This window comes from Podarcis tiliguerta (genome assembly GCF_965153285.1).
Source record: "Podarcis tiliguerta genome assembly, chromosome: 8".
Classification (NCBI taxonomy): domain Eukaryota; kingdom Metazoa; phylum Chordata; class Lepidosauria; order Squamata; family Lacertidae; genus Podarcis; species Podarcis tiliguerta.
Window position 1 is genome coordinate 72,430,640 of NC_139541.1, and position 21,597 is coordinate 72,452,236.

Here is a 21,597-nt window from a genome sequence, read left to right on the forward strand (position 1 = left end):
TCATAAGTCGCCTTATCCCCCCCCCCCAAAAAAAAACCAACAACAACCCCTTACCATGTTTGATTAGAACAGAATTTATAAGAAACATGAAAATTTAGATTGTGGTTCCTAATAAGTAGCTCCAACATACGTTGTATGAATTCAGTTTATCAAACCAAAGCCATAATTTACTAGTCTTGCTTGTTAAGCAACACATGTACTCAGAATCGTGGTCTTAAAGTTTGTATCACTGGGTCATCAATAGAGAGGATTTGCTTAACAAATTGGTTAAACTTCCTTGGGTTATTAGCCAAACTCAGTATTTCATTTGCCAAAGAATGCATTTTTAAAATCTCAATAAAATGTTATTGGGCTTACCTACAGCTCCTGGGACACGGGTGGCGCTGTGGGTAAAACCTCAGCGCCTAGGACTTGCCGATCGTATGGTCGGCGGTTCGAATCCCCGCAGCGGGGTGAGCTCCCATCGTTCGGTCCCAGCTCCTGCCCACCTAGCAGTTCGAAAGCACTCTTAAGTGCAAGTAGATAAATAGGTACCGCTTTATAGCAGGAAGGTAAACGGTGTTTCCGTGTGCTGCGCTGGTGCAGGCTCGCCAGAGCAGCTTCGTCACGCTGGCCACGTGACCCGGAAGTGTCTCCGGACAGCGCTGGCCCCCGGCCTCTTAAGCGAGATGGGCGCGCAACCCCAGAGTCGGACACGACTGGCCTGTACGGGCAGGGGTACCTTTACCTTTTTACAGCTCCCAGAAGGCTTGTGGAAAATGTGTGCCTCATCCCATTAAAATTTCTCCCAGCCTTTATTTTTTTCTCTCCTTGGTATAGGCTATTGCTTAAATACTGAATCTAGAAGTTAACCTGGAGATCCAGTATAGCTAACAGGATTGGAGCTGGCCAGATAAAAGTTTTTCCTAGAGGGCAACAGGACCTGGGTCAGAGTTACTTATGAATGAGAAGATGCCACTTGTTTTAAATCTTCTGCTTCAAACCAAGGAACTTGTATACTCTAATGCTTTAGGTTAGACACCTTTTATTATTCCAAAAGAAAAAAAAGAAAGGAAAGCAAGACAGGCCTAAAGATTCAGGTTGTCACAATCTGTGGCTTGAACCACTAGTAAAAAGGGAACTGATTTGTATTCCAGTTATTTGTTAAGTTAAGCCCTGAACATTGCCAGAGGAGCTTCACCAGGTATAAAATAGCACAATCTTGGCTTTAGTTATAAAGTCATTAGAGTGGTAACATTAAAACAAAATTAAACATTCATCATCCAGTTTTTCACTAAAGGAAGCAAGCTGATCCAAAAGCCTCCAGTCAAATGCATATGGCTCACGTCTACATGACAAGTTTCAGCTTCATTCTAGTTTAACTGCTATAGCTTTCCCCAAAGAACCTCGAGAACTGTAGGACAGAGCTCTGTTTGATTCGGTGCCATTCCATCCATTTAGAAGCTTAGCACCCATCATGGTCCACTACACGAGATCTGAAGAACTCTTTCAAACATCAGACTCGAAGGCCTTGATGAGGACACGCTGAGCATCACCTGCCACCTCGTTTAGGAAGCTGTAAAGCATGTAATACGTGGTTCCAAAGGATATCCCTCCAGCTGTCACGGAGCCAAATACAGGGATCGTGCTGGCAAAGTACTCCACCAGCATCAATGCCCCACCACCGGCTTTGGTTAACATCTTCACCACGAGGTCCCTGGAGATTTCTTTGGTCAGCGGTGACTCGATCACCTCTTTAAGCTCCTCCACATTCTTGCCAACCTTCTCCGCTAATTTGATGAGGGATTCGTCATCTAGGCCAAAGTTCTGACGGTATTCCGAAAGAGACTTAACCAGGATAGTTATATCGCAAGCTACAGAGAGGCCTGGGATGGGCACAGCTGCTATTCCGCATGAGATGGTAGCCAGCTTCCAGATTTGCTTCTGCAAGGCCTCTTTCTTCTTCTGCAAGATGGACAAAGAGATGTTCGGCAGGGCCATGAGGAAGGCATGTCTCTTGTGGCTTGGCAGCTCCTTCTCCAGCGTCTCCTCGAGCTGTATGAAGTCGTACTTGTTTAGCTCCCAGCTGGAAAGGAGGAAGACCTGGGGAGCAGCCACTCCTTGGGCCTGAAGGCACTCTTTGCAATTCTCTCGAATCTTCCTCAGTATCGCCTCCTCGTCGTAGGCTTTTGGCCGGCGCTTTCTGGTGGCCTCTAGATCTGCGTCTACCTTCGAGCGCACAAAGTAGAAGCATTTGCCCAGCCGCTGGATTTCCTGCGCCAACTGGGCATGGTTGGACTTGAAGCGCTCTGAGGCAATGAGAATAAAGAAGTCATAGCGGGAGAAGTTGACCTGTTCCAGGTAAGTGCTGGACTGGAAATCTGGAGTGCCGATTCCGGGTAGATCCCACACAGTCACGTTGGGGTGCTTGGGGTGTGGATAAGGAGTGGGCACCTTCGTGGTCTCCACAACCCCCGTGTCGGCAGATCCTTCGTCTTCATCCCCTAGGCCTCGAATGGCGTTGACAAACGAGGACTTGCCGGCGCCAGACTCTCCCGTTACTGCAATGTCCAGCCGGGCATTCTCCAAAGCTTGCAGGTTTTCCAATATTTTGGACGCTGCTTCTGCCATTCTTCCTCCTTCAAGTGCATCCCTAATCTCTTCGATGTCTTCTTCGGTGATGATATCATATTCTTCTGCATAGGCAGCGGCTTGCTTTTGGGAATCCGGTGGCGGCTGAACTGCCATAGGATCGTATCGAGGCCTGGCAGGAAGGGGGAGAGAATGTGACACATAAGGAGACATTGAACAAGTTTCACTTATTGTGGGGCAATGTGTTCCACATCTGAGACATCAGCAGAGGAGAAACAGGGCACCTTTTTTTCATTTAGAGAGCCATGCAGCCAGCTTAGCTCTGGGCTGGATATTTAGAGAAAGAGAAAAGGTTGAATAATGTTTATGTTATAAATAGGGCCTTATTCCATCCAAAATTTGTTATGTGAGAGGTTATCAAGATGGGGGAAATTAGGGCTGCCTGGCTCCGACCTCTGAAGTAAGACCCAATAGCCTGCTTCCTTTTTGTTTAGTCCACAGGTGGGGAACCAAAAGTCCTTGGGCCAAATGTGGTCCTCCAGGCCTCTCTATATGGCCCTCAGAACTCTCCTCAGGCCATACCCCTCAGCTGCCCTACAATTCCATGTTTTTGCTGGGTTTTGCCATTGAACTCTGATAATGTCTTTTGCTTGACTGTAAGGAATGGGGCCCTCAAGCCGACTTTTGACTTCCATTTTTCTCAGGGTGAAAGAGAAGCATCACATAAACTGTTGGTGCGTAGCCAATTTAAACACTATTGCACTAGTGATTAACGCCCTAAATGGCAGCCCCTAAATTGTGGAATCCCCTCCCTACAAATGTGCGCCTAACACCTTCATTGTATCATTCCCGTTCCACAGTGCTTGCATCCTGAAGCAACACCTCCGGGTGTTTTAAACCATTTCAAGCATTGCATTTTAAATTGTTGCGATCCCCACCGGGACTTTCTTGCAAAGGGTCAGGTGAGAAATCAAATTAATAATAATAATAATAATAATAATAATAATAATAATGAAGAATGAGCAGAACTTTAAGTTTCCATAGGAAAATGCAATGATTAAAAATGAAACATTTTCCCCAGAGAAAGACAGCAAGGTATTAATAACAAAATACTGTTTATACTCAAAGAAAGTGGCCAAAATGCTCTTTGTTCCTTGATCTTGTAACCCCCGTGTGCTAGTTATCAGTGAAACTTGCCTGAAGGGAAACACACCTTTTGGGTCTGCTCTCGCCAACCTCTGCTTCACCTCGTCTCTTGGCAGCCATCTTGGACTAGGTCTCAGGCCAGCAGGTGTTTGCTCAGCAAAGCATCAGTTTGCAGCTTTATAGCCTTAGTTAAGGAGAGTCCTCTCTCTCCCTACTTCAGGCCTGACTTTCTCCACCTGAAAGTGCCACGGTATTTGGCTGACAGCGAACCAACAATTCACCCTATCCAATTTGGTTCTGGCTAGCTCCTTTTCATCCTTGCACTGTCGTCCAAAATGGCCATTCCCTCTCTTCAAAGCATCTCGGTTCCTCCTCCTCTCCTCCTTTGTTTTAAATGTGTATCCTGAAAATGCAGGCACCCGCTCACAGCCCAGCCTCTCAGCTTCATTCCCACACAGCTCTATATATGGCCTAACCACTTCCTTTTGCTACCTAGCCCTGGATTTCCTCCCCATTCTACGCTGCAACTATACCTCCCTGCTAAATGTTTTCAGAACCAACTTAAGGGGCCTAATTCACACAAGGAGCTCTGGAGACAAGCAAATACTCAAGAGAAATGTTTCTCCAGCTCCAAGGAAGCTGTATGTTGGAAGGTTTAGGGCAGAGAAAAGAAAGCACTGATTCAGGCAGTGCAGTTAAAACTATGGGTATCTGGTTGACCACGGTAAATACAAGATGCTGGACCAGAGGTGAAAAAAGCTCTTTTTGTTGAAATCCCCTCTTCTGCACAGCTGCCTTTTTCCAACTTGAGACCATTGGCCTATTTGGATTAATCCAGTGATGGCCAACCTCTGCCCTCCAGCTGTTTGGGGACTACAGCTCCCATCATCCCTAGCTAACAGGACCAGTGGTCAGGGATGATGGGAATTGTAGTCCCAAAACAGCTGGAGGGCCAAGTTTGGCCATTACTGGATTAATACTAATATTGTCTACAATGAACCGTCAGTGGCTAGCTAAGATTCGCTTCTTGTGATAAGGGAAAAGTGCAACAGAAAGTTGTTTGCATAACTCTGCAAACAAATCAGAATGAATGTCACAGTCAGTTTGCCTTAACACACACAGCACGTTGACCTTTAAGACACCCACATACAAGTGAGAGCATTTCACTTCCTATGCCCTGTGAGACACCGCTAATTTCACAAAAGAGGGAAACCCTTTGCATTGCATTTCAGTTTTTGTTTGCTTTTAGAAAGAAAGGAAGAAAGAAAAAAACCTTGGGGGAAAATTATAGAACATTATAATCACTTACAAAATACACAGCACTGATGCCGAAGCATAGTAATAGAATCTGGGGCAGACTTTGGTAATCTTTCGTAATTATGGTGTTCTGTCCAAGGCCAAAATTTGTTTGGGCAAGGTCAAAATCCCGCCCCCCCATGGATTTTCTCCATTATGGATTTTCTTTTTGTGTGTGTGTAATAATTTCTATTAGTTTTCAATTAAGGTAAAGGGACTCCTGACCATTAGGTCCAGTTGTGGCCGACTCTGGGGTTGCGGCGCTCATCTCATCCGCGTTTGTCCGCAGACAGCTTCCAGGTCATGTGGCCAGCATGACTAAGCCGCTTCTGGCGAACCAGAGCAGCGCACGGAAACACCGTTTACCTTCCCGCCGGAGTGGTACCTATTTATCTACTTGCACTTTGATGTGCTTTCAAACTGCTAGGTTGGCAGGAGCAGGGAACGAGCAACGGGAGCTCACCCCATCGCGGGGATTCGAACCGCTGACCTTCTGATCGGCAAGCCCTAGGCTCTGTGGTTTAACCCACAGCGCCACCCGCATCCCTAGTTTTCAATTACTATAACTCAATAAAAGCCTCATTGCCCATACCAAAATATAATACCAAATTATAATACGATTAATAATGCCGATTGTTCAGATGCCAAATTATATTATTTTGTTGCCCTCCGTGCTAGAATTGATTATTTACTTTAACTCTGCACTCTAAAAACTTATAAATTCCAATGCACGCTATTCAGAATAATAAACCCTTATACAGTACCGCAGCTGCAATTTTAACGACTTCAATTCGCATTAACACATCACATAATTTACAGTCCTACACCAATTATGGATCTTCTCAATTTTGGTCCTCCTTGGCTAGGTGTTCTGCGCTGATAGAGTAAGAAGCTGTTGCTGTTGCTATTAACGTTACCATTATTAAGAGCCCTGCTGCATCGGCCCAAAGTCCAACGCACTCTGCCATCCTGCATTCCAGTGTGGCTAAGCAGACGCTTCCCAGACGCACAGCAGGAAGGCGGGAGCTATTTACTTCCTAGTCAATACCTGGCGGCATATACTGCACCTGACGCTGGAGGTTCCCTATGACTAATAGCAACGCATCTGTTGTCCTGCGCTCTTGTTTTTGAGCGCCGTATCCTGAGCCACTTCCTGCTTCTTAAGTACCTCCAAGGCAGCAACAGTTTCCAAATATTTTAAGCCAAGGCAGCAACACTTTCCAAACATTTTAAGCCAAGGACCACCTACTGAAGCGACATTGGCCCCCGCTCCGAAAAAGCACAAAACAGAAACGGAAAAGTCCACTTAGGTGTCAGAGCCGGATCTTCGCTTCCTCCAGGATCCAGATGGATGGGAGGCTGGTTTTCCGAGTCAAGTGTTTGCGCCGCCGATCCACATTTTCTTTCCAACCCCTCCCGCTGCCTCCCGTCCTTTTGCAGGCGGGACTCAAGCTGTCCTCCCGCGACCTCAAGTGGCAGATTCCCAGCGATCCACCGGTGGGGAGGCGGGGTGGGCGAAGGGAATCTCTTGATCTTGCCGAGCAAGCCGCTTTGAGGGGAAGCCTCCCTTTCCCTGCAATCTGAATTGCTCGCCATCTGAACTCAGCTCTGGCTAAACTTTGGCCAGCCGCCCCCAGCTCCTCTCCAATCCCCATCCACCCCGCCAGCCCCCCCCCCCCGCATACCTTTCAAGGCAAATCCGTGGCGATCCAGACGTTCAGCAGAGTGACCTAGGAAAGAATGTGGAGCAGATCGTTTGGAGTGGGGGGGCGCTGAGGGGGTTTCCCGAGGGGCGGCCGTTTTGTTTTGCGCGCGCGGCGGCTCCAGAAGCGCCCTGATTTCCCGGTGCATCTACGATCGACTTTCGGTTTCCAAGCTGCTTATTGTTCCTTGCTGCCTCCTGGTGGAAGGAATGAGTTCGGACCGCAACAGAATCGCTATTATTTTTAAGCGGGGGGGGGGGGAGGGGTGAAATTACCATAAAATTTGCTGTGTGGTGCACATCCAAAAGTGCGTGCGAAGTGTGCGGCGGGGGAGAAAATATATTTGTTTATAAAGGCAGTAATCGAAGCAGGTAAAATGCTTTTTTATTTTTTTATTTATTTTGCAAGGGAGAGAAATGGCACGATCGCGTCAGTCGGGGAGAACACAAACGCTTTTTTTCTTTATTTCCCCTGAACCGAGTAAGGGGAAAACCGACTTTAGGACCTGTTCGTTGCGCGCTGTTAGAGGCAGCGCCGTGCGCCAAGGTGGAGTCACGTGCATTGCAGGAACCCGAAACTGAGAAGTTAACAGACTGGGATTGTTGTCATTGAAGGAGAGGACGGAGAAACGGCGGCGTGCGATATGTAAGTACTTCAGTCACTGAGGAGGCAGGTGTAATTTTTCATAGGGGATTTTTATTTCTTCCCCAGATCGCATTCCACACGGAAGTGCAGGTGACTCTCTGCTGCTCATCCGGATTGCAGTCAGGTTTGTAACGTTAAGGACGCAGTGGTTCGTTTGGCAAGAACCAGAGGAGGATTTATTGATAGGACATGTGCAAGATAGAAACCGGAATCTGCAACTGAAGTTCTCTTCTGGGAAACAGTTTGGCTTATTGTATAATAAAATTTTTAACTTTATTTACACCTCGCTCATCTGGCTGGGTTTCCCCAGCCACTCTGGGAGGCCTGGGGAAAGACATCTAATCCTGATTTTAATTTTACCCTGAGTTGTTTTTAAGAGGTGGTTTAATTATTGTTTGATTTTATATCAATGTTTATATTTGATGTTATAGCCACCTTGAGCCTGGTCTTGGCCGGAGAGGGCAAGATACAAATAAAAGTTTCTTCTTCTTCTTCTTCTTCCAGCACATGAAAATTGCAACGCATTAGACATTAAAAACTTCCCTAAACAGGGCTACCTTCAGATAGTTGTTTGTTTCCTTGGCATCTGAAGGGAGAGTATTCCACAGGGAGGGCGCCACCACCAAGAAGGCCTTCTGCCTGGTTCCCTGTAACCTCACTTCTTGCAGTGAGGGAACCACCAGAAGGCCCTCGGAGCTGGACCTCAGTGTCCGGGCTGAATGATGGGGGTGGAGACGCTCCTTGAGGTATTCTGGGCCGAGGCTGTTTACGGCTTTAAACGTCAGCACCAACACTTTGAATCATGCTTGGAAACGTACCGGGAGCCAATGTAGGTGTTTCAAGACCTTATATGGTCTTATATGGTTATATGGTCTCGGTGGCCACTCCCAGACACCCATCTAGCTGCCGCATTCTGTCGCAGTCTAGCTAGCCTTCTAAGGCTTAGATAGCTTTAAAGCCATCTAAGTTGGTGAGCATCGCTTCCTTCCCGTGGGAGGGAGTTCTGTAGCTTAACTAGGTTCTGCATGAAGAAGTGCTTGTTTTATCTGCTCTGAGGGTTTCCTAATAAGACTTAAGTATCCACGCCCACTGTTGTGCATGGCAGGATCTAGAATGAATCTGGACTGAAAGCATTTTGGAGATGAACATGAATGGATTGAGAAAAACTATTTTTTTTGTGGCACTAGCAGGTGAGTGTGTGCAAACACCTTGAGGCTGCAATCCCACCCTCACCGTCTTGCGTAAGAAAGTATCAGGAATGTCACACCTAAGGCAATGGGACATACATGCCTACATGCCTCCCTTTTCTAGGACCATTGCAAAATCTGTTGAGTTTTGCTCTGGAGGATAAAAGGTGGTGCACATAGCAAAGTTTTCAGTTAGATGATGCAAGCCTGCATACGTTCCATCAATATGCTCTTTATTTTCTCTCTCACACACACAGGTGGGAAAGCCTCTTTTTAGATGATGGGTGGCACCAGCTGTATTTTTAAATTTAAAAACTATAGATTTGGATTTGCTGGCCAGTTAATTGTGAAGGCACCTTTCAAGCACAGTGGAACCTTGGTTCTCAAACTTAATCCATTCCGGAAGTCCGTTCGACGCCTGAAACAGTTTGAAAACCAAGGCGTGGCTTCCAATTGGCTGCAGGAGCTTCCTGCACTCAAGCGGAAGGTGTGTCGGATTTCGGTGTTCGAAAACCGGAACACTTACTTCTAGGTTTTCAGTGTTCGGGAGCCAATTTGTTCGTCAACTATGCCGTTGGAGAACCAAGGCTCTACTGTATATCTATGGATGGCTTGATGGATTAACCCAGATGATCAGTTGACAAAGGCTGCAGTCCTAGACACCAGAGGTGGGGAACCTTTAACCTGATTTGGTGGCGCTGTGGTCTAAACCACTGAGCCTAGGGCTTGCTGATCGGAAGGTCGGCAGTTCAAATCCCCGCGACCGGGTGACCTCCCGTTGCTTAGTCCCTGCTCCTGCCAACCTAGCAGTTCGAAAGCACATTAAAGTGCAAGTAGATAAATAGGTACTGCTCTGGCGGGAAGGTAAATGGCGTTTCTGTGCGCTGCTCTGGTTTCGCCAGAAGCGGCTTAGTCATGCTGGCCACATGACCCTGAAAAACTGTCTGTGGACAAACATTGGCTCCCTCAGGCAGTAAAGCGAGATGAGCACCGCAACCCCAGAGTCGTTCGCTACTGGACTTAACTGTCAGGGGTCCTTTACCTTTTTTAAAAAGACATCTGAAGGCAGCCCTGTTTAGGGAAGCTTTTAATGTTTAATAGATTATTGTATTTTAATATTCTGTTGGAAGCCGCCCGGAGTGGCTGGGGAAACCTAGCCAGATGGGCGGGGTATAAATAATAAATTATTATTACAGTGGTGCCCCGCAAGACGAATGCCTCACAAGATGGAAAACCCGCAAGACGAAAGGGTTTTCCGTTTGCAGAGGCGCTTCGCAAGACGAATTTCCCTATGGGCTTGCTTCGCAAGACGAAAATTGACGAAAATTATTGCGATTTATTTTCGCTCCAAAACCCCTTTTTCTGAAGCGCTAAGCTGCTAAAAGCATTTTAGCAGCAAAAACACTAATCCCTTAAGCCTTAAAAAGCCGTTTTTAGCCCTTAAACTGTCAATAGCGCTAATCCGCTAATGGGCTTGCTTCGCAAGACGAAAAAACCGCAAGACGAAAAGACTCGCGGAACGGATTATTTTCGTCTTGCGAGGCACCACTGTATTATTATTTTATTTTAAATTGTGGAAACAAAAACCGCCAATGAATTCCACCCCCCAGCACTGATGATATTTCCCTTCTTTTTAAAGGAAACATGGCCTCTGTCCTCAGCACTGTCTTGCAATGGGCTCTCAGCATCGTCATCCCTTGGCTTACAGCTCAGCTCTGGAGATTCATGAACAAACTGCTGACCGCCGTGGTCGTGGTGGCGCTTGCTGTTCTCCTCTCCACGATGTGGCTAGCCATGAACAAAGTGGATTATTCCCCCATGGGCACGGACCACGAGGTTGCTGTGACAGCCAAGCAATTGTGGAAGCCCACCAGTGTCCTCAATATCATGAAGGATGCCCTGTTGTACGTGGCTAACCTGCTGCCCTCTTACGAACCACTGACAGCTGAGAATCTCCTAAGGCACCGCGATCGGCTGGATGGTGTCAACTACATACTCCAAGCCTGTTTCAACAAGGCCATTGATGCCTTTCTCCAGGAGCCCTGGTCTGTGCAGCAAAATGCCCAGCTGGTTATCCAGTGCGGCGGACCCCCCATAGAGTTTCGGTCTGGCAAGGGGGACTGCCAGATTTCTGTATATGTCCTATACAAGCGGATCCAGTGTGATATCAAAGAGCGGACGGCCGAAATGTACCTTGCGAGGCTGGCCATTCGCAAGGAGCCGCTGAGCGTCGGAGACCTGCTGAGAGTGAGGCAGAGCTTGCGCTCCTGGGGGGTTCTTCCTGAGGAACTAGGGCACTGCTTGGAGTTTGCAGTGGAAGAGTTTGCCAAGGAGCCGTTCTGCGTCCAGGACAATGCCCACATGGTTGTAGACTGCGGCGGGCAGGTGCTGAACTTTGCCTCTGGCGAAGGGGAGAATAAGATCAATATCTATGACGTACGGGGAGGCCTCATTCACTACCGGATCAGGATCTCGGGTTCCTGGACCAGCATTGTGCGGTTCTTTCATGGGAACAAAAATCATGCGCAAACACATGCGAGGAAGCCTCTGCAGTTAGAGTGAAATCAGAGCTACGAAAGGAGCTCGCCTCTTCTCGCCTCTACAAAGACTGGTTCACAGTTTCCCCCAAACATGAGAGAGGCAGAACATGTGCACATTTTGGCAAACAGCCCCCCCCCCATTAAATGTGTTTTGTATGTTGTTTTCACAAAGTCATGGATTTTTATGCACGCTCAACCATACTTTTATGTATTTTTGAACACAATTTGAGTTGGGGAAACTGCATTGATAAAATTCGGATAAGCACTGATTTTGAAGAGTAGCTTCCTTTTGATCCATGGGCTGATAGGGAACTTTTCCAACCCAAGAGCCACATTTTCTCACAGGGAACCTTTCTGGTTGGGGCCACACCCCTCCGGAGATGGGTGATGCAAACAGATTAGGAAGACTAGGCAGCAATTGAACCCCAAATGCTTTTGTTCATTTGTTTATTATTTACAACATGTATACAATACTCTAGCCAAAAAGGCGCCCAGAGCAACTGATATGATCAGGCTTTCACAACACACAAGGAAAAGGGGTGGGGATGGAGGAGGAAGCATGCCAGGGCACTAGTTCTTAAAGTCCTTTTAAGGACCTGTTGGGAAGCAACTGGAAACTGTTTGGTAGGCCTGATGCGACTGGCTACTGCTCCTGATGGTGGACCAATCACAGCTGGTCTTTGAGCAGAGGCAGTGACACAGCCCTCCTGTGCTGCTTCCCCTCTGCTCTGCCGCCAGGTGGAATTGCAAAGCAGCCTTGACCCTCATCCATTCGTTGCTAAAGCAGCACTTCATAACATGGCATGGAAAAGTCTGGGAGAAGGGCCATAGCGCAAATGGCAGAACATCTGCATTTGCATGCAGAAGGTTCCAGGTTCAATCCTCTGCAGGTAGGCTGGGAGAGACCCCTGCCTGAAACCCTGAAGAGCAGCTGCCAGTCAGTGTAGACAATACTGTGTATAGGGGAGTTTTTACCACCAGTGTGTGGCTGGTCCCTTTGGGTGATAGTCTTCACCAGCTGCAGCCAACCCATGCTTGCCTGTCTTCTTACACCCGGTCCATGGGGTGACATTCCCTCTCATCATCTTATTCCTGGAAGTATTGCCCTTGTAGAACTCAGCAGGAAGGAGGATGGGGACAAAACCAGGGTGAGCTGCCTCTCCCTGTCATTGGCTCTGGCGCCACCTACTGTTTGTCTCCCTGTCTTCCTCCCCACCAGACACCACTGCTTCCCATGCCCCCCAATGCCACCAAATCTCCCCCTGCCCAATTTACGCATCATCAGGGCGCCTGCTTCGTGCCCCGAGCCAGCACAGTATACAGAGGGGAAGAGGGAGGAAGAGAAAGAAGAGGAAAACCAGCACAGGAGAGCGGTGGTCTATTGCGCCTCCTTTAGTGCTGGTGTTGGGCTCTGTCACCGACCACGATGCATCCATTGGTGGAGAAGTAAACATAGGGGTTGACCTTAGCGGCTGGTATGGGCGTGGACCAGAGGAAGGGCTTGGCTTGAAGTTGTCAGGCTGTGATGGGGCAAGGTGCCCCAGGTCTTGGTTGTTTTGAATTACAGCTGTCCTCGTTTTATTTCCATCTGCTTCATCTTGTCCTCTCATCCCACGCACCGTGGTTCCCTCTAGGATGCTGTAGCTTGCTGAGCCGGTAGCAGGAGTGCAGCAGATGGTAGAAGTTCCTCCCAACCTCTTAATCCAAAAAGGAGCCTCTTCTGTGTTCTGCCTAATTCTGGCCAGAAGACTCACTTGGGGGTCCTTCTGGGTTTCTGTCTTGGGCGTCTCTCTATAGCGCCACTTGCTATAGACTTTCAGACTGGGTGTTGTAGCTGTAGTTGCAGTCTGGTCTGTGGCCTTGTTGATGCTGTCCTGGGCAGCCATTGATGCTGTGTTTTCTTCAGGAACATCCAGGAGCTTGGGTGTCCCTAAAAAGGTGCGATGGCTGCCTTTCGAGTATTGCAACTGGGCTGTTGTGTGACCTGCCACAGGAGTCATGGAAGAGGATGTAGCTGGAAAGAGAAATCAGACTTTGGTCACCTTCTCAGTGTCTTGTGCTTTTGAACTATAGACCTATTGTATGGAAGTTGGCAGCAGGACAGTGAAAATGGATTCTGTGTGCCCTAATGGTGGCCGAGAGACTGATACGGGTAAATTGGAAGAATGGAGACACATTTCCCCTTAATCAATGGCTTGACAACATTTGTAACATAGGAACAGACAGCTTTCAGACGCAGGCTTTCCATGGATAAATACAGTGAGTGAGTTTACACTGGTGAGTGAGAAGTCATTTAATTAAAATTGTATTAATTTGGTATCAATGTGTAATCATTTGTGAAAATTGGGTTGTACTTTGGAAAATCAATAAAAATAATGGACAAAAAATGGAATGAGTTTACACAGAATATACTAGGTTATTGACAATTATGTGTGGGTTTTTTTGGGGGGGGGTTATTGTTTTTATTTGGATTTTATGTATTGTGATCTTTTTTGTGAACTGCCCTGAGGCCTCCAGGTATATAAATTCATTCATTCATTCATTCATTCAATAAATATTAGGACAATAATAATACTGTGGTACCTCGGGTTAAGAACTTAATTCGTTTCAGATGTGCGTTCTTAACCTGAAACTGTTCTTAACCTGAAGCACCACTTTAGCTAATGGGGCCTCGCGCTGCTGGAGCACGATTTCTGTTCTCATCCTGAAGCAAAGTCTGTAACCTGAAGCGTCTAACCTGAAGCATCTGTAACCTGAGGTACCCCTGTATGCACAACTGTATATCAATGTATGATAATGCAACAGGATTTTTTTCATTTTCACTCACTTTTTTCTTTCTTTTTTCTCATTCTATGTCTTTTTATAAATGAAATTATTATTATTATTATTCCTCCAAGGAGCTCAAGGTGACATACATAGCTCTCTCCATATTATCTTCACAACAACCCTGTGTGGTAGGTCAGGGTGAGAGGTGGTGACCAGCCCAAGGTCAGGGAGCGTCATTGCTGAGTAGAAATTTGAACCCAGCTTTCCCAGTTCCTGGTCCAACACTTTAACCATTGCACCTCTGCTAACTGAAAATCCTGGGGATTGCACCCGTGACATTCTGCCACTGAGCTACAGCAGTCCTTCCCTAGGAAGAGAGATTGGTGGTTAAACAACTCTCTTTTGTTGTTGTTAAAGATTAAAATCAATGGGAGGTTTTATTCCATCGTGAATAGCAGGCATAGTTGGATTGGGGAGAATTTCAACCGGGGTCACAACAGGAGCCAAAGGGTTAAGGCCATCTTTCCCGCCAGGCCACAGTCTCGGTCTGACTCTGGGGTCCATCACACTGGCTGCTTAATGAAAAATCAGCGACAGAACTCTAAACCAGGTGTGTTTAGTTGGGCCTTAGGGGGAGCCGGCCTTCCCCACCAGGCGGCACTCCTCCCAGGTGTATCCGTGATGCAATAATTTTGTGCGGGTCGTGACCTTGATTGTGCAAACTGGGCCTGGTTGGCAGAGCTGTCCTGGCTGAATAGGGAAGGGTGCAATCTATTCTTGGAACGTCATTGTAGGGGTGGATGCCTCTGGGCTGAGACGCACAGGTGGTTTCCCCGGGGCATATCCAGGCCTTGTGAAACAAATCACATTCCGGAGGGAGCGGGCAGGACCTAGAACGAGGAAGAAGGAACAATAATATGGTGGACTTCGGTTATTGATGAGGGAGAAGTTACAGACTTCCCTCATGCTCAACCTGTAGGTAAGTTAACAACTTTTTTGCTATTCCTGAAATGGAAACTGATGGATCAGCGCTCTTCCTGGTCTGGTTTGAGTTCTTGTGCATGTTCCCTATAGACAATTTTTAAAAAACACAAAGCATCTCAGACAAAAGTGTTAGCAGCATCTGTAGCTCAGTGGTGGAGCACATGTATTCAGTGCAGAAGGTCCTAGGTTCAATGTGAAGGCAGCCCTGTTTAGGGAAGTTTTTAATGTTTGATGTTTTATCGCTTTAAAAAAATTATTAGTGTTATTACTCTGTTGGGAGCTGCTCAGAGTGGCTGGGGAAACCCAGCCAGATGGGTGGGGTATAAATAATTTATTATTATTATTATTATTATTATTAATCAATCCCCAGCATCTCCAGGCAGACCTGTGAGAGACGCATACAGTGGTACCTCGGAAGTCGAACGGAATCCGTTCCGAAGTCCGTTCAACTTCCAAAACGTTCGGAAACCAAAGCGCGGCTTTTGATTGGCTGAAGGAAGCTCCTGCAGCCAATCAGAAGCCACGCCGGACATTTGGGTTCCAAAGAACGTTCGCAAACTGGAACACTCACTTCCGGGTTTGCGGCGTTCGGGAACCAAAACGTTCAAGTCGCAGGGTGTTTGGGATCCAAGGTACGACTGTGTTTGAAATCCTGGAGAGCTGCAACCAGCCATTATAGACAGTGCTGAGATAAATGGACCAATAGTCTGACTTGGTATGAGGCATATTCCTATAGGCTGGGAACATTCTTCTTTTTCACTGAGGAGACACTTGTGCAAGGGCACACATTTCGTATTTCATCTCGCAGGTGCAGAAGCTGCAGAACAGCCTCGGCTCAAACACAAGCCCTGAGTTGTGAACCTTTTGGGAAGGAAATGTACAGCGATCCATTGAATGTGAACACGTTTATAAGTACCATAGACTTACGTCTTGCGTTCTGAGCACCAGCTGCACCCAGGAGAACCAAGGAAAAGCAGAGGATGGGTGGAGACAGCATTGCAGGTTTTCCTTTTTGAAATCTCTGTGTGCAAAGCCCCACTCAAAGCTTGACGCCTCAGACTACAAGAAGGGATGACCTGAGGGTGGAAGCAGAGCTGCATTGTAGCGATGATGGAGAAGGGAAAGAGAACAACCCAAGGACTTGGTGACATTGGGCTGCATCAGCCTTCTGCCCACTAGTGCAAGATCCCTTGCATTAGCAGATGGCAGAGTTTCAAGCTGGCGTCATAAAGCAATCCAACGGAACAGTTGCACGTGTGGAAGCTGTGAAATAAGCAGTGCGGCAAGTTTTGATAATGTACTTATTATACTTAGCAAGGTGCCTTACACTGAGTCAGGCCATTGGTGTCTCTAGCTCTGCAATGCCTCCAGAGAGGAATCCACATCGTGATCAACTGCCACCCGGAAACCAATGTCCCCACTGTGGAAGGACGTGTGGATCCGGAATTGGCCTCCACAGTCACTTACGGACTCATTGTTAAAACCGTGTTTATGGAAGACAATCTTACTCGGCTACGAAGTATTCACACTTACCCTTTGCCCCATGCTATCTAGGCACAAGTCTGAGCTTGCCTGGTCTGTGTCAAATGGGTCCCCACCCCCCACCGCTTTCTGCAGGAAAACCTGATCTTCACTGCTGAATCAGAGCAGACAACAAGGATTTAAGGCAGGGCTCTCTTTCAGCCCTATGTGGAGATGCCAGGGAGTGAATCCATGCCCTTCTGCATGCAGGGCAGATGTCCTACTCCTGAGCTAGGGCCCTTGAGTTTTCCCATCTGCAGCAATGCCCCACCTGCGCAGTAAATACAGTGGTACCTCGGGTTATGTACTTAATTCGTTCTGGAGGTCCGTTCTTAACCTGAAAGTGTTCTCTCTCTCTCTCTCTCTCTCTCTCTCTATTAACATATAAATTATAAAATGTACCACAAAGCTTATCACTTATACAATCTTTTTAGACTTCCATCAGCACCTCTGATGATCCACCGTTTTAACCACTTCTTAACTTTATATTGCCTTTACATCTCTTAACAAATCATCCTTCCCCTTCTCCATTTTTGCAATACTTCCAATAATACTCCTCACAAAACTTCTTGCAAACCTACAAACGTCGTCTGATCTTCACAAATACTTTTCAAGTAGTCCGTAAATTTACTCCTGTCTTCTGTGAATTTCTGGTCCCGCCGGTTTTGAATCCTTCCTGTTAGTTTATCTAGTTCTGCATAGTCCATTAACTTCATTCTCCATTCTTCAACCGTCGGTAATTCTTCTTGCTTCCATTTTTGGGCCAGTAATATTCTTCAGGATAAGAACAGAAATCGGGCTCCGGCGGCGCTGCGGCAGCAGGAGGCCCCATTAGCTAAAGTGGTGCTTCAGGTTAAGAACAGTTTCAGGTTAGTAATATTCCTGAAACTGTTCTTGACCTGAAGCACCACTTTAGCTAATGGGGCCTCCTGCTGCTGTCACGCTGCCACCACACGATTTCTGTTCTCATCCTGAAGCAAAGTTCTTAACCCGAGGTACTATTTCTGGGTTAGCGGAGTCTGTAACCTGAAGCATCTGTAACCTGAAGCATCTGTAACCCGAGGTACCACTGTATACTACTAACTGACTTGTAACTTAGTGTTGTGTTGGAAGCAACCCATTAACATTTTCATGGATGAATCACTTCCTTTGAAACGACAACACAATACAAAAAGAACATATATAATTGCCTGCCTGCACGCAAGCGGACATATTTAACAATATTGCGTATATCAAAGCAATTTCAAATCCAGTACAGATGCTGATAGGGGCAAAAAAAATAATCTCCACTTAGAAGGCTTGCTGAAAGAGGAATTGGATTTCCTCCCTCCCAAGTGAATTCATGGAGGACAAGGCTGTCCATGGACTCTAGCCACAATAACGCTGTAAATTTGCCTCTGTTGGAGAAGCTTGTGGGCTGCATGAAGGACTGCATGCTGAAATTCCTGCATTGCAGGGGGTTGGACTAGATGACCCTGGGGTGTCTCTTTCAACTCTATGATTTTCCTGAGCATCTTGGCCACTGTGAGAGCAGGATGTTGGACTAGGCAGGCTGGTCACCTGAACCAGCAGGTGACTGGTAATGACAATAAAACACACACAACCATAATAAAACCACAATTAAAGGCAATGGCTAAAAAACTTTGTCAGCATTAGGGACAGATGAAGCTGTCTCTTTTGGTTTCTCTCTGTTTCTCGTCTCTCGGATCTTCAGTTCTCCACATTCCCAAAGCAATTTTTGTTTTTCTTTAAGCCCTCAGGAAAGTTCACGTACAAAGAAAATTCGTGCCAACAAGAACCACATTTTTGTTGGCACATTCTAACATGTACGTTTTTGCAAGCAATTCCCCACCCCTTTGCATATTCTTTGTAGGTAAAACTTTTGTTACCGCCTTCCTCCTTTGCTTTGCTACTGCTTCCCCCTGAAGTGAGAGGAGAGACACTGGACCGTCTCTAGAGGAAATCGGACTCACCCGCCACTGTTTGGCAACAGGTGGTCTCAACACCCGACTTCTGGGTGGAGTAGGGAGGTTAAAGAGGGAAGATTGATGGGTTGATGTGAATGGTTTTTGGATTAGAGGAAGGTTGAGGTTTTGTTTATCTGTTAATTAATGGGTCTGGTTATTGCTTTGTTCATTATTTGGTATTTTTTTAAAATGGATTCCATGTTTATATGGAATATTAATGTATTAATGTGATTCCCCCCTCAAGGTATTATGTACTGTATATCTTTTTTTGCTGTAAGTCACTTGGAGACATTTGGGTGACAAGCAACTGAGAATGAATGAATTTCTGCATGTGTTGTTTGGTTGGAGAAATGCACACTGCAACATTCAGAGATATCCAGATTTTGAAGGATAGCTGTGCTTTGGTTCACATATTGGTTTGAGAAGTACAAATCGGGTAGTTTCTTATTAAAATACAAAGAAAATCATACCCTACCCCAATCACTAGCTAAGATTAAAACACAAACAAACTGTAAAAGAACAATGCAACAGATACATTAAAGAACAATCATTTTTGAGCTGACATTGTTGAGCCTTGTGAAGGGTCTTAAAATATTTAATCCAGATTGAGATTGTTTTCATTTTGCAATATTCCCAATGAAACAAAACTGAATTTGTTTGTTTTAACAACATAGGCTACAGGTTGCCCACTGCTTTTCTATCAGAGCTTCTTCTACTACAACCCCATCATCCCTGATCACTGGCCAGTCTGGCAAGCACTGGTGGGAGTTGCATTCCTCTTTGGTTGGAAGAGGGACTAAGCTCTCACCTGCAGTTTGCCTGGCAGTCACTTCCCCATGGAATGCGAGGGCCAGGCAAAGGCACTGGGTGCATGAAGCACTCCGGCTGCCGCGACCCCCCCCAACCCCAATCCCGTTTGTGGAAGCACAGGCTATCCTGCTATTTGGTTTCTAAATGGAATAAACTACAGGTGCATGCCAGAGATGAGATGAGAAACAGTGAATACAACTCAGCTACAAGGAACTAAAAGGTTTGGATTGAGAGTGGATTCCATTCGTTGAAAGAGAGGATGGGGGGAGGGAAGGCCACAGTTTGCTTAATTAAAGTTTTTCTCTACATTTATGATACGGCAACCCTCCCCGGAATGCAAGTTTTATTAATAAAATATCTATACAAGAGAGGATGGGAGAAGCTGGACTATAAATATGGAATTTAACAAAACTAGAACTGTGTGTATGAGAGAAAGGAACTGAGAGGGAAGGGGAGGGCAATGCTGTGCTTTGAAAATATGGAGCAAAGTTCTCCCTAACCTCCATTATCCACAAAGGAATGTGTTTGAGATAAGGACAATTGGCCATAAATCAGCGGCAGGGAGGAAAGGAGTCTACCAGCTGCGGGAATAGAAGTTTCTGGATTAACTATCTGTAGTCTGGATTCAGAATGTTCTTCCTAGGTTGGCTGGGGAAAATGGCAAAGACGGATTGTTTACTGGAAGCTGAATCACAGGACGGAGCGATGCAGTGACTTTTGGAAACTCTGGGATAACTGCTTCTCCCGGGAAACCATCAACAGTTGCAGGAATAAAAGATTCAACACCATATATGAACGGGAAAACATCATGGGGGGAAACGCAGGAAAGAACAAGGATTACAGTTAGAATTCTTCACTTGAAATTTTATAAATTACCTAATATACCATCGCAAATAGAAATCACAACTGTAGCTGTTAAATAAGGAATTATTATATCTGAAAGGAATGGACTGGAAATTATAAAAATTTTGGAACACAGAAAAAATGCAGAAGAATGAAGCTATCAGATCTAGCATGTGAGAGGGCCAGTTTAATTAAATTGCATAATTTGACATTTGAATAATTGCCATTAATAATTACATTAATTGGATAAAATTGGTATTACTATAATGAGGCTGCTATTGGAACAATATTGGAAAATCAATAATAATAATAATAATAATAATAATACCTACATAAGAAATGTATTTTCCGAAACTGATAAATAAAGTAAGTTATGAAAGAAAAAAACACTGCAGTACAAGACTTAGCTTTTCTAGAACTATTTCCAGATTGAATTTTAATAAAATGTCCAGAATTAACATTTTCAGTTCTGAATGTCTAACAGCTGCCCTGTTTCAAATATGTATGAAATTGCATTTATTCTAAGGCTGCCAGAGGCAGGATAACGGGCATATATTTGTCAGACCTAACAAGGTTTTACTTACTGAATTCAAAGAATGGCTTACCTGGCAGTTGTTCCTGAGAATCCTAGTGACTTTGTTCTTCTGTGGCAGGCAAGAAATATGGAGTGACCACCAGGTCACTCTGTATGCCCTAAACTTCATTCACTATTGAAAGAGTGATAAGTTTCTTTTGGGAGATGAGAGCAGTTTCTGAGGCGGCACCCTCACATTCTAACATTAAAAGAGGTGTTGTGCAATTTAAAAAGGCTTTCCTGGTCAGTGAGGTTGTCACAAAGCTGCAATTGGGAAACTGACAGTGCTTACCTCTGTTTCACCTGAGAGGAATCCCTCCCTATTTCATACCTTGTTCAGCAGCCTTCATTGTTTGCAAAGGTTGATGTCTCATAGGATCAAAGAGTTGGAAGGGACTGTGAGGATCATCTGGTCCAACTCCCTACAATGTAGGAATATGCAACTGGTCCATATAGGGATCGAACCAAGCCAGAATGCCACAAGTGACTGTTCCGGTTTGCGAACTATTTTTGGAAGCCGAACATCTGATGGGGCTTCTGCGGCAGGAGTTTTCTGCAGCCAACCAGAAGCCTCGCCTTGGTTTCTGAACATTTTGGAAGTCAAATGGACTTCCGGAACAGATTCCATTCGACTTCCAAGGTACGACAGTATTGCATGTCAAAACTCAATAAGAACAATTTAATTTACAATGAAAATGCAAATGAATACATCATCAAATCAATGCACTAAAAACAATATATTGCAATCCAAATAATTCATTTTGACAATATAGACACGCCATTTCGAATTCATTATAAAATAACCATTAGAACATATCAGTTAATGTAAATTAAACACAAGAAATTTCAGAACAAATCACATATTAAGAATAAAAAAAGGAGCCACTGTATCAGTTAGGTCTAAAACAGAATTAGGCAAGATTCTTAGCTGGTCAGATCTTGTCATAATAGAATGGTTTTGTCCTTGCTGAAAAGGAGAAGGCATTTGTTGCCGATCAAAGCATGATATGTTTGCTGAAAGGAATTCATGTACTCACTCTGGAT

General features: G+C 45.7%; 2 protein-coding genes and 1 long non-coding RNA gene across 7 annotated transcripts in view; 1 reads left to right on the forward strand and 2 right to left on the reverse strand.

Moving 5' to 3' along the window:
- Positions 1 to 1,007: 1,007 nt before the first annotated feature.
- Positions 1,008 to 21,597, reverse strand: part of LOC310684428 (interferon-inducible GTPase 5-like) — a 95,575-nt gene continuing 74,985 nt past the window's right edge. For 2 of the 4 annotated variants that reach the window (XM_083455574.1, XM_083455575.1), the window contains one exon: positions 1,008 to 2,743. In XM_083455574.1, coding sequence (XP_083311700.1) covers positions 1,489 to 2,743 — 1,255 coding nt within the window. In that variant the 3' untranslated portion in view covers positions 1,008 to 1,488. Of the gene's footprint in view, positions 2,744 to 5,930; positions 5,989 to 6,698; positions 6,842 to 21,597 lie in introns of those variants that run through there. The other 2 variants (XM_083455576.1, XM_083455577.1) reach the window with 2 other exon arrangements.
- Positions 6,971 to 13,476, forward strand: LOC310684572 (uncharacterized protein). Its single transcript, XM_083455917.1, has 2 exons — positions 6,971 to 7,361; positions 10,188 to 13,476. Exon 2 carries the CDS (start codon positions 10,193 to 10,195, stop codon positions 11,108 to 11,110), a length of 918 nt encoding a protein of 305 aa, XP_083312043.1. The 5' UTR covers positions 6,971 to 7,361; positions 10,188 to 10,192; the 3' UTR covers positions 11,111 to 13,476.
- On the reverse strand, positions 11,522 to 20,905 carry LOC310684932. 2 transcript variants are annotated; one of them, XR_014514981.1, is made up of 3 exons: positions 20,885 to 20,905; positions 15,766 to 15,914; positions 13,021 to 13,102 (listed from the first exon to the last, which is right to left on the reverse strand). It is a non-coding gene; the product is annotated as an uncharacterized lncRNA (long non-coding RNA). The 2 variants fall into 2 exon arrangements; XR_014514980.1 differs by lacking the exon at positions 20,885 to 20,905 and having other exon boundaries at positions 11,522 to 13,102; positions 15,766 to 16,277.

Coding starts and splice junctions, on each gene's coding strand:
- LOC310684572 (XM_083455917.1), top strand. CDS start 10,193: ATGGCCTCTGTCCTCAGCACTGTCTTGCAATGGGCTCTCAGCATCGTC.